The following is a 16846-nucleotide window of genomic DNA, read 5'->3' as shown; positions in this document are numbered from 1 at the left end:
GGCGGTGTCGTTGGCCTGGAGCGGTTGAATTACCGCCTCCGAAGAGACCGATGCACTCGCGGAAGGCTTAGGCGTGGTATCGGTGGACGACGCGGGCCGAGGATGTTGGTCCCGGTCCTTGTGTTTTTTGGAAATATGTGCTGTCGGTTGTTCCGATGGCATGATATAAGCGAAATTTTCGCCAAAAAAGTCTTCGGCAAATTCTGCCCGGCGCCTGAGTGTGCGCTTATTAAAGCAAGCACAGGCAGCACAGGCGAAGACGTCGTGGTCTGGGCCCAGGCAGGGAAGGCAGTAAGAATGGAAGTCCTTATGAGGTATTTGTTTACCACAAGACAAACAATTATTAACTTTTTCAATTTTTTCTGACATCGGCTGAGGCAAGAAAAATGTTCCCCAACGGGGTACTTAGCTTTTTGATGACTTCGGAAACTGAAAACACAGGAGCTGACCGACCGGCACTTGCGAACTGCTTCTGCTTCGGGCACCGCGTGGCAAGAAAGACTGGAGAAGATGGCGTCGGCGGATGTCTTTATACCCAAGCCGCTCTGACGTCGGGGAGGAGGCGACATCAGCCGACGCCGGACCCAGACTTTGGAATCCGGCCGACCGAAGGGTTGCCTGAGGCAGGACAACCCATATGTCAGGACTGCAGTTGCATTCTTGAAGGACATCTGGAAAGTTAATGACCTTGTTAACATGCAACACAGAAGCCACCTTTAGGCTAAAAAGAAGGGTTGGCATGCAAGGAAACTCTATCCTTATGAAAAACCAGGTAAGGAGACTTGGAGGAAACAGCCTGGAGTTTGGATACTTGTCTAGATGATACAACAGCAACTAGAAAGAATTTTCTAGGATGAAAACTTTGGGTCTGTCTTGGCTGAAGGTTCAAAGGGGCCTTCTGTCAGACCTTGGTGCAGGATAGTTAAATTCCAAGGAGGAGTACGGCCTTTTACCTAGGGCCTAAGCAAGAAGGCTTTCAGAAAGGCCTTGTATGCCCTAGAAGCAGCTAAGGAAGAATTAATAGAATGGAAGTTTGAAATGGCAGTCAACTGCACCGTAACAATAGAGAAACTGACCCCTTCACTGAAAATTGAAGCTAAAAATTCAATATATCTTAAGGGCTCAAAATGAAAATCTCTTCCATTTACTTTTGTAAATTTTTCTAGTAGAAGCCTTTTGAGAAGATGACAAAATATGTTGGTCTAGGGAGGAAAGCCTGGGCTGTCTAGCCATCAGTGGAACTGAAAAAATCATGCAGTCAGCTTGAGATCGGTTATGTCTAGATGAGTCATCCCTGTCAGATGAGACAGGAGGTCTGGACTGGGGTCCAGTATCCAGGGTAGATATAGAAGATGAGGCCACAGGGTGCAATGAGGTAACTTCCTGCATGAATTTGTTGACTAGAGGCAAATGGAGATCAGCATAAAGGAGCCCAGCATGCCAATCATGAACTACATCATCTTTCGGTGACACACCTAAAGGAGGAATTAGGGCGAATAACCTACTGTACTTGCTGCTGAGGGCAGAAGTGAAAAGGTTGCAGCATGGCTGGTCCCATCGATGGAAAATTCTCTTCGCCACCCTGACATTGAGAGACCACTCATGACGCGTCAGAACAGACCTGCTTAGTTTGTCTGCAAGCAAGTTGGTTTTCCACACTGAGTGTTGCTACAAAAAGATGGCTGGAGGAAAATCACTCACTGCTTCTCGACATAGCAGATAAGATCTGGTTCCTCCCAGTTTGTTGCTACACAAGACTACAGACACTGTCCATCTGAAATGTATGTCCCCCAGTTGGAAGGCATCTGTGGTCACAGTGGCCATGGACAGCAGGAGAACAAATGGATAACCTTGACAAAATTCATCTGAGTGAATACACCACAGAAGATATTTTTTGCAAGTCTGAGTGATCCTGACTAAAGTGGACAAGGGCTGCTGAAGAACAGACCACTGCATGAAGACAGTCCCTTGCACAATTCGCATATGAAATCTGGCTAAAGGAGCCAGTGAGATTGCTGCTGTCATGGAGCCTAAGGCTTGCAAAACTAGTCATACTGAAGGAGAAGACTGCAAGGTCACTTTCTTGACCTGGGATCTTAGTGTCTCTGAGGAAGTGACGCTGACTGACCATGTCTGGACAAGCACAAATGAACTCCAGACATAATTGGAACTAGTAGTCCCTTGCTTGTAGGAGTAGATACTTGGTTGTCACAGTTAGGTGCCAATAATTAGGTACGGAATACACTGAATCCCAGCAGTCTCAAGTAAGCTGCTACTGGCAAGCATTTGGTGAACACCTTGGGGGCTGTGGTAAGGCCAAAGGGCAGTGCTCTGAAATGGTAATAATTGGCTACTAGCTGAAAATGTAGATATTTTCTGGAGCACCTTTTCATTTTGATGGGATAGTGTAAGTCTTGAAGATCTGTCAAGCACATCCAACTGTCCTTTCGCAGCAGGTGCAAAATGGACTGAATCATGATCATTCAGAACCTTAAATATTTCACATATTGGTTTAACTTGCTGGGATTCAGAATAGGTCGAGTCCCATCTTCTTTGGCATTAAAAAATATTGAATAGGTTCCAAATCCTAGAGAGTCTGGGGGGACCATCCGGGTGACTTTTCTAACAGCTTTTCCATTTCCAAGGCTACCTCCCTCAGATTGGGTGGGACATCAGGCATTCTTTTCAATTTTTAAGGGGGGAATTTGGGGAAAAATGGTAAATAATTACCTCTAGATACAACTCCCTGCACGCATGAATCTTTTAAGATGGATGCCCATGCGTCAAGGTGCAGGGATAAGCTTCCCCAAACTGCTTCCAGAAAGTAGCAGACAGGCAACCTCCAGGAATACTAGTAGGGTTTTGTCTGACAAAGAAGCCTGGAAACCTTGGTTCTGCAGGCTATCTCTGCTGGGGGAAGACATCTTCTGTTAAGATCTCCCGGCCGCTGGGAGAACTATCCCCTCGTGAGTCTTGGAAGGGACCCTGGGACTTGTGGAGTCACATTTTTATACCTACCCGTTGATTCTGGGAAAAGGGTCTCTGAGGAGTAGAAAAACTGATCCCAAAGGCAGATGAGATTTTTCCCATCTTGATCACTTCCAGAGAGCATTTCCCTCACCTTTGGACCAAACAAGAAATAGCCAAAGAGATTATTGATGAATAAAAACCTGAAGGACTCTGCAAAATTGCATAGGTACATCCAGGCCTGTCTCCTAATGCCTATGCCCAAACCTGCCACCAGCGGTCTCAGGCACTTCATCTCCAACACATCTAGCTTCCTCAACTGCTCTGCCTTCATTGTCCATGTTTCTGTATTAGCTCATCAGCCGGGGGTGTCACACAAGACATAGTGTGGCCAGACCTGAAAGCATACAAGAACACAGGGTCCTCATCATGGGAAGGGGCGTCATTAGACCAATCAACTTTCTGTTTTTAGAAGTTCTACTATTTCTCTAAAGGAGACATCCTCAGGTGGAGATATGGGGGACCCTTCCCACCTCAGAGAGAGTTCTCAGTGAGGAGATTCCTGAGGGGAATCCAAGTGTCTCCTTTTAAACCTTCTCTTCAGAGGGACCTCATCAGTGGGATGTTCTGGTAAGGTATCAAAAAAGACAGGGGAGCCCTGAGGGACTGACTGAAGGCTTGAACAGGTTTGGCTGTCCCAGTGGGATAGATGTGAGAGACTCAGAACCAAACTCAAAAGGTGGTAAAGAAATGGGATTCGAGGGGGACAAGGACAATCTCTCTCTCTCTGGGAAAACAGAAAGCCTTCTCCACTATCTCCAAAGCAGATGGCCTAAGCAAGACAAAAGCCAGCATCACTGGAGCTGAAGATTCATCTGCTAATTGACCTCTGAATCCCCCAAGGCCCCCTTTCTGAGGATACAGTTGGTCCCGAGCTGTTCAGCACCAAAACACTGAGCGGCAAAGATGGCTCATACTTTTGGAGTCTATTGCAACCCCCTGGAGCTTGCGCTGACCCTTCTGCTCTGAGAATCTAAAAGGGATGGCTCAGGGAAGTGGTCAGAGTTGAAGAGCGACCTGTCTTTGAATCCAGTGAGGACACCCTTAAGGCATACCGGTCAACCTCAAAGCAAGAAATCTGGACAAAGCCATAAATAATGGGGGGGAACAAAGGCCCAAAAATAGGGACAATTTTTAAATATTGCTCTTACAAACTTAGACAGATAGAACAAGTTTTGCATTAGCATGAATTTTCTGAAGGTCATGAAATCTGAAACTCAAACATCTGTCATTTTCTGAATTCAATATTCAATGATTTGTGGTTTTCTAGGAAATCTTTGGCAATTTTGTGAAAAATGGACCAAAAATACGAGGCAAAAAATTTGGACATTCTGAGAAAACCTGTACAGTTGAGAGGAATGTCCGAAGGATTTCAGCTCAGAGGGCTCCAAAACCACTGGACGTATCAGAGAAGGAGAATGAGACTTGGTGATGGGCAAGCTCATGGGTCTGATGGGTGACCGACGGAATTACCCCCATCTGGATCAGAGCTCCAAGGAACTTAATCATCCTATCCCCCTCAACTTCAGACAAGCTCGTGAAGGACCTAACTGAAGAACTGCTAGATGGTGGCCTGGAATGCTTCCTTGGAAGAAATCAAATAAATCCCTCTCATGGGCAACACCAAAAGCCATTTATCCAATTAAAGGAAAACAATGATGCACAGCAGGCAGAGAGATGCCGCCAGAGTAACAGCTGATCCAACTAGCACCTAGTGCAGCACCTCGCTCTGGCATCACTCAACTCTAAGCTAAGACAAAGTAAATTGCTTCCTCCAATTCTGTGTTCTTCCAGTCGAAATTATCGACCCCCCCTTTTTCCCCTTCATTATCTGCATGGGGTCAGGGTCTTGGATTAACTGTCACCATCTCTTGATTCAAGACTATTCTCCTAGCTTCTTCAACAGTCATACCTGACTGTCATAGGTGTTCTCGCACAATCCATCCATCTCTTTTGTGTTCTGGTCTGCCCCAAATCATCTTAACCACATTACCATCTGATTTCCTGTACATGTGCCTAAAACACCACAATCTGTTCTCTTTGACCTTCTCTGCTATTTGAGCTACTGGGGCTTCAGTTCTGATATCCTGATTTTTTTGTATTTCCCAATGGGATTTCTACCACCAGCCTTGCACACTTCAACTCCATCAAATCTAGCTTCCTCAACTGCTTTGCCCTCACTGCCCAAGTTTCTGAACCATACAGAAGTACTGATTGCACCACTGTTTTGTACACATTTTCAGCTTCTTTGGCATACTGTTATACACTACCTGACACACTGTACCAGTTATAGCTGCAGTCCCCCTGATACTAGCTTTGACATCCTTATTCAGTCTTCCCTGCTCCTCAAACCAACCCTCCCAGGTACCTGAAGCTGTTAACCTGTTCCACTATTTTCCCTTCTATCTCAATTACCAGCTTCTGATGATTTCTCCACTTTGCTGCTATTACTATCTTGTAAGTATTTGGTTTCATTCCAAATGACTCCAGCTTAATATTCTATCATCATTCCATGAAGTTCTTGTTCAAAGTCTGCTCGTAATTCTACATCAACTACATACAGCAACTTTTTAGATCTGCCCCATCTTAACTATTTGCTAATGCAGTCCATCACCAGAATGAATAGCAATGGGCCCAGAGCTGAACCCTGATGTACATCCTCACTGACTGGGAACCAATCTCGAGTCCAAACATTGTTTGTATGCCATTGTGTCTTTGTACACAGCCTGCATCAATCCTACTTATGTTTCTGGGAAATCAAACCATTGCAAGGCTGTCCAAATCACTTTCTTGGGACCTTATCATTTGTCTTTTCCAAGTCTAGGAATGCCCAGTTCAATTCCCTCCTCATCTCTAGCTTCTATTCAGCTATCTGTAGCTGCAAAAAAGAAGTTATGTACTCACCATAATGTTCCATGTGAGTTGTTAATCTCGCCTTCATTCTTACTGATGGGTTCGGAGTTGATACATGGCTCTGATTCGGCCAACTGCAAAAGCTTGAGGTCTTCAACCAGCTCGAGGCCAACTCCCTATCCCATGATGCACCATGATCTTCCCTCAAATCTTGTTTGCTGCCAACTGACTACCTAGTAGTATAAAATATGCTACTCAGAGCTGGATAAGAGACAATGCACCATATAAGAAAGTTGACAGACCTCGAGTAGATTGGATGGGGGTTGGATGCAAGAATGAAGGCGAGATGAACAACCCGCATGGAACGTTATGGTGAGTACATAACTTCTTTATGCGAAGTTGTTCTGTCTCGTGCTCATTCTTACTGATGGGTAGCATCCCAAGCACCATCTTTCTCAGGTGGTTCACGGGAGAATATTCCTCAGAACTGTGGAACCAAAGGAGGTCCTGTCCCTGGAGGCCTTGTCTACTTTTTAATGAGTGATAAAGGTATGAGGTCTTGAACAGGTACTGGCTGCACAAATAGAATCTAATGGTAACCAGAAAAAGCTAATGAGGTTGAAACAGCTCTAGTAGAGTGGGCCCTTATTTTCTGTTGCAAGGGAGCATTCTCTGAATTATAAATGAAGGAAATGCAATCTGATAGCCATCTTGACAAGGTTACTTTTGTCACCGGGGCACCCTTTTTTGACTCTGAAAAGGAAACAAAGAGCTGAGCCATTGATCTGAATTGTTTCTATCTAGATAAAATTGGAGTGGTCTATGAACATCAAGTTCATGCAGCATGTGTTCCATCCTTTTTGTGTATTGAGGAAAGAAAACGGGCATCTCAATGGATTAAGACTTGTCTCTGAACAAACTTTTGGTAAAAAAAGATGGATTAGTTCTGAGCAAAACTCTGTCATTATGGAAAATCAGATAAGGAGGTTTGATGGTCAAGGCCTGCAACACAGAAATCCTCCAAACATAAGTAATGGCTATCAAAAATATGGTCTTCCATGAAAGGAATTTCAAAGGACAGGACAAGGCTGGTTCGAAAGGAGGTAATATGATTCTGGAGAGAACAAAATTTAGATTCCATGGCATGACTAGAGCTCTGATTGGTGACCTCAAATGAATGGTACCTTTAAGAAAGGATTTAGCAAGTTGATGTGACATATCGAAGCCTTAGAAACCAAGATGAAAGTTTGAGATTGCTGCTAATTGAACTCTAATGGTAGCTGCAAGCAGCTCCTTTGTTGAAAAGTTTAGTTAGAAATTCCAATATAGATGGGATCAGAGCTAGATAAGGATCAACATCATTTTGAGATGCCCATAAAAAAAAATCTCTTCCATTTGCTAAGACTTAACTTTCTGGTGGATGACTTATGAGAGGATGTTATAATATATGTTGGGCATCAGCTGAGAGGTTGTAGATCCTGGCTATTGTGGGAACTGGAGCAGCCAAACTTTTAGTTTGAAGGAATGAAGAGAAGGATGAAGAGCCCCCAATGAATGGATCAACGGATTTGGAAGTGGGTCCAGGATCCAGGGCTCTTCCAAGAGATGAGGCTGGAGGAAGGGAAACCAAATTTGCAGAGGCCAGTAAGGGGGATATTAAGATCATGGTCCTTCCCAAAAATGTTGCTTTCTGTAATACTTTGGGAATCAGAGGGAAGGGAGGAAAAGCATAAAGGAAACCCATGGGCCAATTGTGCACCAGTGCATCCCTTGTGGCATCCCCTGGCAGGGGAATCATGGCAAAGTAGCTGCTGCATTTCGTGTTTGCTGCAGCTGCAAAGAGATCGCAGCAAGGCTGGCCCCACCTGCGGAATATCTGTTCCACTACTTGTTTCTTTAGGGATCACTCATGAGGCAGTAGAATTGCCCTGCTTAGCTTGTCTACTATCACATTGGATTGCCCCGGGATGTGCGTCGCTATCAGAAAGCGCTGGGAGGAGATCGCCCACTGCCATACTTGCACAGCCTCTCTACACAGGGGGTAAGATGTGGTACCTCCTTATTTATGTACCAGACCACTGACATGTTCTGTATGAATTGCAACTGTTCCCAGAGGTAGAGAGAGTCTTGAAAGGAATGCAACTCTAGAAGTACCGCTCATTTCCAGAACATTTATATGCAGATGAGCCTTGTGTTTCTTCCATGTGCCATGGGCTGTTCTTCCTTGATAATGCGTCCCCCCATCCAATCAAGGAAGCGTCTGTGGCCACTGTGGCTATGGGGTTGGGTAGAACGAATGGACAGCCCCAAGTTACATGTTGAGATGTCAGCCACCACTGAAGGTCGTTCTTGCACGTATTCGTTATGATAATTTGGTGTGACATTGGAAATTCCTGAAAGGACCATTAAGAGAACAGGAGCCATTGTAGAACTAGCATGTGCATTCAAGCGAGGGGAATGGCAATGATTTCTGTGGCCATCGATCCTAAAAATTTGAGTATCATTGAGACTGGGGCCTTTTTTTTCTTGAAAGCAGTTCTAATAATTGATTTTGTAAGAAATTATTTCTGGAGGCAGACAAAGTCATTGAAACTGTGTTTAGTTCTGCTCCTATAAAGATGGTCTGTTGCGATGGCAATAAGGCAGATTTTTCTGAGTTGATGGCAATCCCCAACTGATTGCAGGGATTTAAGGTTGTGTCCCTCTCACCTGAATAAGTGGATGCTTGGTGGTGGCAGTGAGGAGCCAGTCATCTAGATATGGAAACACCTGAAATCCCAACTGTCTCAGGTGAGTGGTGACTACTGCCATACATTTGGTGAACACACGAGGATCGGCTCCGAACCCATCAGTAAGAATGAACAGCAAGACAACAGAACTTCAACATCATCAGTTCATTTGTCCTACATCCTGATCTGAAGCTGAAATGCTCATCTCCCATCTTACTTTCACTTTTACTACTCTGTGTATTTATCAACCAACCTCTCCAGAACTTTCATGCAGTGTGATAAGAAGCTTGATAGCTCTGTATTGTCCACAGTCGTCTCTGTTAACCTTGGAGCCTTCTCTAACTACTGCTTGCAGCTGATTGTGACAACTAGTAATTTACGCTGTGATCCGACTGCAAAGTTATCTCCAGAAAAAAATCACTAATTATAACCCAATGCCCTTTCCTTACTAGGAAGTCTACTTCAGCTGCAAGTTGGCCATTATTGTATGTGATCTTGTGAATACTTTCTCTTGCTGAGATGTGCTTGCCACCACACCATCTGCCAAACTGAAGTCTAGAATGGCCTCTCCTTTATTTTTGTTGACCCACACGTGGACCCAGGCAGTCCTAATCCTTTTCCGTTTGCCATGTTACATCTAGAAGGTCCCGCAGCTACTGTCTGAATGCACTCACAACCCTGATGTGGGGTCATAGAGGTTGAGAATATGAGAGTGCCCTATCCCTGCACTGGACTCCAATTGCCACGAGTTTCACTAACTCTGACATCCATCAGTCTTTTGAAGTCTGTTTCTCTATTCCCACAGAATTTCTCATCAGCTCCACCCCCCAACCCCCCCCCCCCCCACTACTAGATTCTGGATCCCAAGCAAAGTGGCTTTGCTACACTGTCCTTTTATCTTATCTCCTGGATAATGAAAGTCCAGCCTCCTCCTTACCATAATGTCATGCAATTCCAAGCTGCATCCTGTCAGTAAATCTACATTGAGTGCAGCAATCCTTAGTTCATGTTTGGCAGGTTATGTCCAGCTGGACAACTGGACACTGGCTGACCAGCAGCTTACTGACCTAGGGCTTCACGGCAGGTACATACTGGTCAATAGGGGCACAGAGACCACTCCCCCAATACCCACTTTTTGGTGACATTACTCAACACAATCAAATCACTTTGAACACATTTTTACACTGTTGCATGGTTAGCCCTGACAGTGCTCAGTCTGTTATCAATGATCTAGAAAATACTGTGCGTCACAGTTTATGCCCAAAGCAGTTGGTCCATGCAACTTGGCCCCCAACAGGGACCATCTAGAATCTACTCCATTTTTGGGTGAATTTGAGGTGGAAACCTGTTTTTGGGAGGTGACAGCAACCCCACAGAGGCACGGGGACTACATATAAACTCAATACATGAGGTCAGGATTGAACCTTGTATCTTGTGCATGGGAAGCAAAGACCTTAACCATTATACCAACTGCCTCAACTATAAGTAGAGGGCCAAAAAGAAAGGCACTGAGACAAATTACTCATTCCTGACTGCAAAAGCCATATAACAATCAGTAATGTATTTCCAGCTGATCAGCATCTGTCAATTGCACCTTCCTCCTCCAACTCCATGTTCTTCGAGTGACTACCCCCCTTTACCCCACCTGACACTTTGGTATGCTGGAACTACTGGCATGAATATAGTGAAGTCCAGAGGGATGGGGTGTGGGGTGGGAACAAATGCCAAGAACTCTTGGATGCCTTAGTGACTTCTGCGTATATAAACATCATGAAAAGATGCACTGCAACTATTCAGAAGAGTGTTCAGACCAAGGTATTTACACCAGAGAGTTCTAAGATAGACCTGAGGTCCTGTGTCATTTGGGAACCAAAAAGAATCTGGAATGAAGTCAGTCTCTTCTCTGGTCTGCTGGGAACATGTGAATGGCTTTTTTACAACTGCTATACCTAGTCTCATTTGTACTTTTTGACTGGATAGCATGTCTGGCAAAGGCAACATGAGCATGTTGTCCTTGATGTAAAAGGGAACAAAATAGCAGCTTTTGATGACTTAACTTATCCATCCTCGGCTCTGGATAACTTTCACCACAGAGAGATGGAAGATAAGGCACATTTAAATACTAATTTACTGGCTCTGTAGCTAGAATCAATGATGTAACCCATTCTGTCCAATGCCCCATGGCTTCTTTTTAGCAAAATAAAAATTCTGACAAAGCCACAAATAAAGGTGGGACAAAGCCAGAACATCAGGGACAGATGTCAAATATTACTCAAGGATTTGTCAAAAAAATCAGGCATTTTGAAGTGCAGACCAAAAATATTTATGCAAAAATCTGGACATTCTACAAAATTCTGGACAACTGAGGTGTATGTTAAACTTCTGTCTTATAGGATGCAATATAATGAGAAACAGGAAAGAAAATGCAACATTTCACAAAGGCAAACAGACAAGTTCAAGCTTAATACGAAGAGAATAATTACTAAATGATGAATTTTTTGGGTGTGGTACTTTTAGTGTTGGATTACCTTGAAGAAAAATTATTTAGAAAAAAAAACTTGACATTTGGATAAAGTTCTCATTTAAGCCAATAAGTAGCTGCTAGCTTAGGACTTCTGTCTGATGAAACAGCATTGCGGATAACATTCAAGTTTTATGAATGTGTAATTTAGCATTAGACATGCATAATAATGACAAGCAATGTAAAATCCAGCCCATCCACAACCCATTTACCCATTTTTGTAGATGGTGTCAGGTTATCACTTCAACAGTAGCAATCATTTAGAACAAAGGTTCACACCCCTCGGTAGCTAACCCTGCCACAGCTATTCTTTCACACTACACCACTCACACTTAAGCAAACTGAGTGTCTTCAATCCACCTACTGCATGTATTTGCAATGTGGAAGGAAATCAGAACACCCATGAACACAGGAAGGACAAGCAGACTACGCACAGAAAGCCACCCTGCAAGGAAGCCTGATGAAACCAAGAATGTACCCAAGGCAGTCATTCATGTGCCCCAATAATACCACCTCATATGCCTGCACCACAAATGTAAATGCTGGAAGAAATGCTAAAAATCCGCCTACAAACAGAAAAGCTCTGAAGATCACAACCAATGAGGACTATAACGAAAATCAAAAAGACAAAGGAATCATATCCAAAAGTATAAGCTCTTCAAGATTTACAGAAAGGCAAACTGACTGCTAATAATTTGCATAATGCAAGATCTTATGATGTACTTTAACTGAAATTCAAGCCAATACTGCAAAAAAACACACTTATGACATTATGCATATTAAACATGTTGCAATTATCTTTAAGAAGCTATTAAAATGCAGCTCACCATTTACAAAGAAAAACATTTAGAATATAAAGCAATGATTATGTATTTGAATACCTAAAATATATGGCAAAACATGTCAATTTCATTTTTCAACTAATATTCCAAATCTGGGTCAGTGTTTATAATTGACCTTATCCCCCCTTTCAATCTTAACTGTTGTACTAACCGCTTATTTATATCCATACAATACTGGATTAATGAACGTGACAGAAGCAGGCTTCTTCCAATTTAATATATTTCCTTACAACTACTACTGCTACAACAGTTTCTATGTACCTTCTTTCAAAGTCTTATCCTATGGTCTGGAAACCTGTGATCTTACTGGTGAGTAAAATACCTCTCCAGGTTCATAATGGTAAAGCTCAGCATCTGAAAGCTTGCATTTAATCATTTTTACACTCCTTTTGTCACTGACCTATGGAACAAAAAAAACTTAACTCTTCTGAACTACCATACTCAATGCAATGCTTTCCACTTAAACATTTGTGCATTCTAATGTCCTGCTTTACACATCTTCACTTTTACCACCATTTGGAACTTACCTGGTCTTTAACACTGTCTACTGTGGCTCTGCGTAATGGAGTAATGTTGCATGCCATTTGCTGTCCTGTTTGCGGAACAGTATATAACTGGAACTTCACAGATTCTCCCTTCTGTAAGCAGTCACACTTGTTAGCCATTCCAACAATTCCAAACGGAACTGTCTCACCCATCATATCCCCTTCAAGGCAAGAAATACAAACACACATCAACAGAAGCAGGTTTCTACTATTACTAGAAAACAATAAAGGTTATCAAGGTTATCAAAAATCGTGTCTACTACATTTACAATAGACATTTTTAAAGTTCATTCACAAAACAGCATAGGTGAAAAGCAATATGACTTGTATTATATTATAACCACAAATACTAATCATCAACTAGCAGGCTCCTGAGATCTGGAATTGAGAATATTTCCACAAAGGGGGAGAAAAAAAACAGAAGCAGCCATAAATGCAATTCACATACACTTTATAATATGCAGCCATACATGCAATTCACATACATTTTATAATATGCATGTGTGTATGTAATAAAATATATTATACGTACACACATGTGCACGCACACACAAACAAGTGTATAACATGAAATTATTCTATGTTCATGAACTAGGCAAACCATCAGAAGACAGTAAGGGAATATTTTTAGATGTCCATTTTTCAGACGGGCAATTCAACAAGAAGCAGTCAAATTCCTCTAGCTTAAAAGTATAAAAATTAGTCAAGACTCTTACTGAGCACTATAATGGAGTGGACAGTCCTATATAGAGAGATCAGACTGTTGACATTTTACTTAATGGCAAGAGGTAAACTGCACACAGTGTGTGTGGGAGGTGGTAGGGCTTCCCCTTTATAAAGACAGTCTACCAATTAGCTGCCTTATGATGCCTAGCAGCAGTCATCATCACTTTATCACATGGCTTTTCAAAACAAATTCAGCAGCCTAAACTTGAGCTAGAGTTCAATGAGCCAACTGCTGAAAATCAGTCCAAGCCAAATAGTGAAATGCTACAAGCAACAAATTTCTTCCCAGTCAGTAAGGCCAGTGATCTAGATTACATTTATTTAAGGGACCAATATCTACTGAGCTATCACATGGACAACGTCCATTTGTAAACAAAAAAACAAATTTAACTTCAGTGGACAGTCAATACTTTTCACCTGCATTCTAATTTTCATACCCAAACTGAGAAGTGTAACAACCTACCATGTTTCATTAACCATCTTCCTTGGCACCAAGTGTTTATTAAATACTCCATTTTAATTATAATTCCCCAGAAACCACAGTACTTGATCAAGACAGTGACTGACTCCAGTTAGTATGCTGTTGCGTTATCCAATCTTCCAAGCAACAAGTGTACACCAAATTCAACTTAAGTGGAAGAATGATGCTGGAAGTACTTCTCACCTATAACGAAGAACTTGGCCACAGACTTTGTCAAGATATGGTATGGAGTTTAAGCTGGGAAAGAACCTTGGATAACCTTAAAGCATGTGTTGATGCATAATGGAAATTAAGTTTGTTAGTTCTATTAACTTTCAGAATGATAGGAGATATTTCAACCTATGAAAACACCAAATGACAGACACTACTAACACTACCTAGCTGTGCAGCTACTTTCCCAAACTTGCATCCCACTAATTCTGCTTCAGTCCGACTTCTAGTATGGTCTTCTCCCTCTACAAAACATTTGGGCAATGCACTCCATCGACTCACTACACTTTGTCCTGAAGAAAAGAAAAAGCTTCACATTCAGAAAGGTAAAACGAGCACCCCCCCCCCCCCCACTAATCACTCCTCTCTGCTACCCTTACTAACTTACTGTCTTTACCTCAAAGAATATGATGGCAACTAAATAACATTCTTCATTTGCATCTGAAAAAATTCATACATGTATTAATTACAAAGCACTGGCAGCTCATCAGGTAGTACACTCATCTTTTGTATTCCCAGAGCTGTTACCAGGATTAACTTTTCAATACTGACAGCAGTGCAGCAAAAGTAGTCTTGAGTGTGCCATCCTTCAGCCAGAGTTGGTGGCAGCTCAGATAGATGTAAAATATCCCATGGCATTTATCAGGGGGTTGGGAAGTTCACAAGTGCTATAAATACCACCACAAGCCTCCTCTGAAAAGAGGGTACTGGCTTAATGGGACTAAGTCAACGAAGTCTACAATAAAAATATACCCTTTAACCAGTCATCCCCCCAATATTCAGATGAGACATCCTGTTGATCAGTTTGGTAGTCATTATATACCCAGCATACTAATTTCTGTCATCATGTAATGTCTACAGTATTGAAAATAAGCCAGATGAAGCCTAACAATGTCCAACCATCTGGATCTCACAAAATGTATATCCCCAACTCGCTGAGTTTCACAACTACAAGCTATAAAAAAGTGGTCAAATTCATTTTCACATCTAACCTCCTTTCCTCCAGTGTCTAACAAGTATGCACTAGTAATCACTGTTAACCCTGATGCATTACATTAAAGTTAAGTTGCTATCCTTTGGACCATTACACTAACTTGTTCAAATAATCTTATACTTTCTTGTTGCTGCTACTCAACTCTTCTCACCTACTGTATTACAGATCATTTTATTTTTTTTTACATAAAGCAAGACAAATACAATACCATAAACAAGCAGCCAATCTCCTCTAGCACTGGACCATGTGACAATGCCAGTAATCACAAACCCTGCAGTAAATTAAGCCATTAGCTACTGCTCCCTCCCCATGACAAAAATTTTACTTAAAATTTATGTAAGTACTGTTTATTACAGTCGACTGTAGGACATCACAGCATTTTACAATCGCCATAAATTGTTCAGTACAATTTTCATAAAAGTTATGTACTAATCTGTACAAATTGGGATTTATATATTGGTATGCACAATAAACATACTATTGGCTTAATATAACATTGTTCAATCTCCTTACATTCGTTCAACAAAGTTTTCTTAAAAGCACGTCAAATTGCATCTATTAGGATATAAAATTTGGTTGGAACACTAATTAAAATCATAGCTGATAAAAGAATCCTGAAGCCAAAGTACAAGTAACTTGACAACGTTGGCTATAACTTTTACTTACATGACTAGCTTTCATCACTAATTCTTGATCTATATGCAGACCAAGGTGACCATTTTAGCACAGTGTTAAGCTTGGAGCCCACTGTAACACGTGGAAGCGCTAGTTGCATCACTTCATCTAGGAAGTCAGTTAACTGAAATGCTTGGGCATTCCTGTTTTCCACAAATGTGTTGCACATTTCTTAACCAATGTCATAAGCAAAACTATAAATAACTGTTTATGTCTCAGAAAGTATAGTTGTGTACACTTACCATAAATGTAGATGTTTGAGTGTATTCACTGTTGCAGTCATCACATTTGGGTTATCTGCCTGCAAGTAGCCCTCAGCAGTCGGCCCGAATACTAGAGACTTAATATTTCTGCGTTGGATGCTGTTGCTCCAGGACTGATGTCAGGTCGTCAGGGGTATAAAAAAAGGCAGCAGACACTATTACATTAGTTTTTCTTGCCCCAAATGTCAGAGGGAGCCAAGTTATGGTGGGGAAAATACCACCAGTAAAAAGTAAATACCAATACCCCTGAAAGGCGCAAGTAATAACCATAGAGAGGAGAGAGAAAAACCAGGGGGCTGGAGGGAGAGAAACCAGGACTGCAACAGTGAATACACTTGAACATCTACATTTATGGTAAGTGTACACAACTGTACTATGCTGCTCATGTTTCACTGTTGCAGTCATCACACTTGGGTGGATTCCCAAAGCTGAAGGGTGGAGGCAGTCAAGAAGAGTTAGGGCTGGCTAGTATGCCTTGCAGACCTGCTGTTGCAAAACCTGCCATGGATTTGGAAAAGACAGGCAGGTGGTAATGCTTGGTGAAGGTGTGTACTGAACTCCAGGTAGCAGCTTACAGGATGTCCCTGGGTAGAGACTCCCTTGAGAAATACTGTAGAGGTAGATGTTGCCTAGCGGAATGTGTTCTGACCACCTGAGTGGTTGGTTTCCCATGGCGCTTGTAGCAGAAATGGATGCAGTGTGCTATCCATTTGCAAAACTGTTAGTTTTGAAATGGCCTTGCCCTCTGCCCCTGTTGCAAAGCTGACTAGAAACTGGTCAGATTTTCTGAAGGGCTTAGTCCTATCAAGGTAGGATGGGTCTATATCAGACTGTTGAATGCTGACAACTTTGAAGCTTCAAACTTCGAACTTGAAAGTTCGAAGTCTAAAAACGTTGAATGTCAAAAAAAAAACCCACTTAAAACCCCAAAAAACAAACAAAAAACGCTCTATGCAGGGGGGCACTCCCCCCTGCACCCC

General features: G+C 42.3%; 1 protein-coding gene across 1 annotated transcript in view; it reads right to left on the bottom strand.

The window, feature by feature from the left end:
- The window catches only part of CSDE1 (cold shock domain containing E1), a 2062269-nt gene that overhangs the window by 317439 nt on the left and 1727984 nt on the right, over positions 1-16846 (bottom strand). The window contains exon 16 of the mRNA XM_044076154.1: positions 12500-12678. Coding sequence (XP_043932089.1) covers positions 12500-12678 — 179 coding nt within the window. The remainder of the gene's footprint in view (positions 1-12499; positions 12679-16846) is intronic.

This window comes from Protopterus annectens, chromosome 7.part0 (assembly GCF_019279795.1).
Source record: "Protopterus annectens isolate FY-2018-M chromosome 7.part0, PAN1.0, whole genome shotgun sequence".
NCBI lineage: Eukaryota > Metazoa > Chordata > Ceratodontiformes > Protopteridae > Protopterus > Protopterus annectens.
The sequence above is the reverse complement of the archived record's forward strand: the minus strand, read 5'-3'. Positions and strand labels throughout refer to the sequence as shown.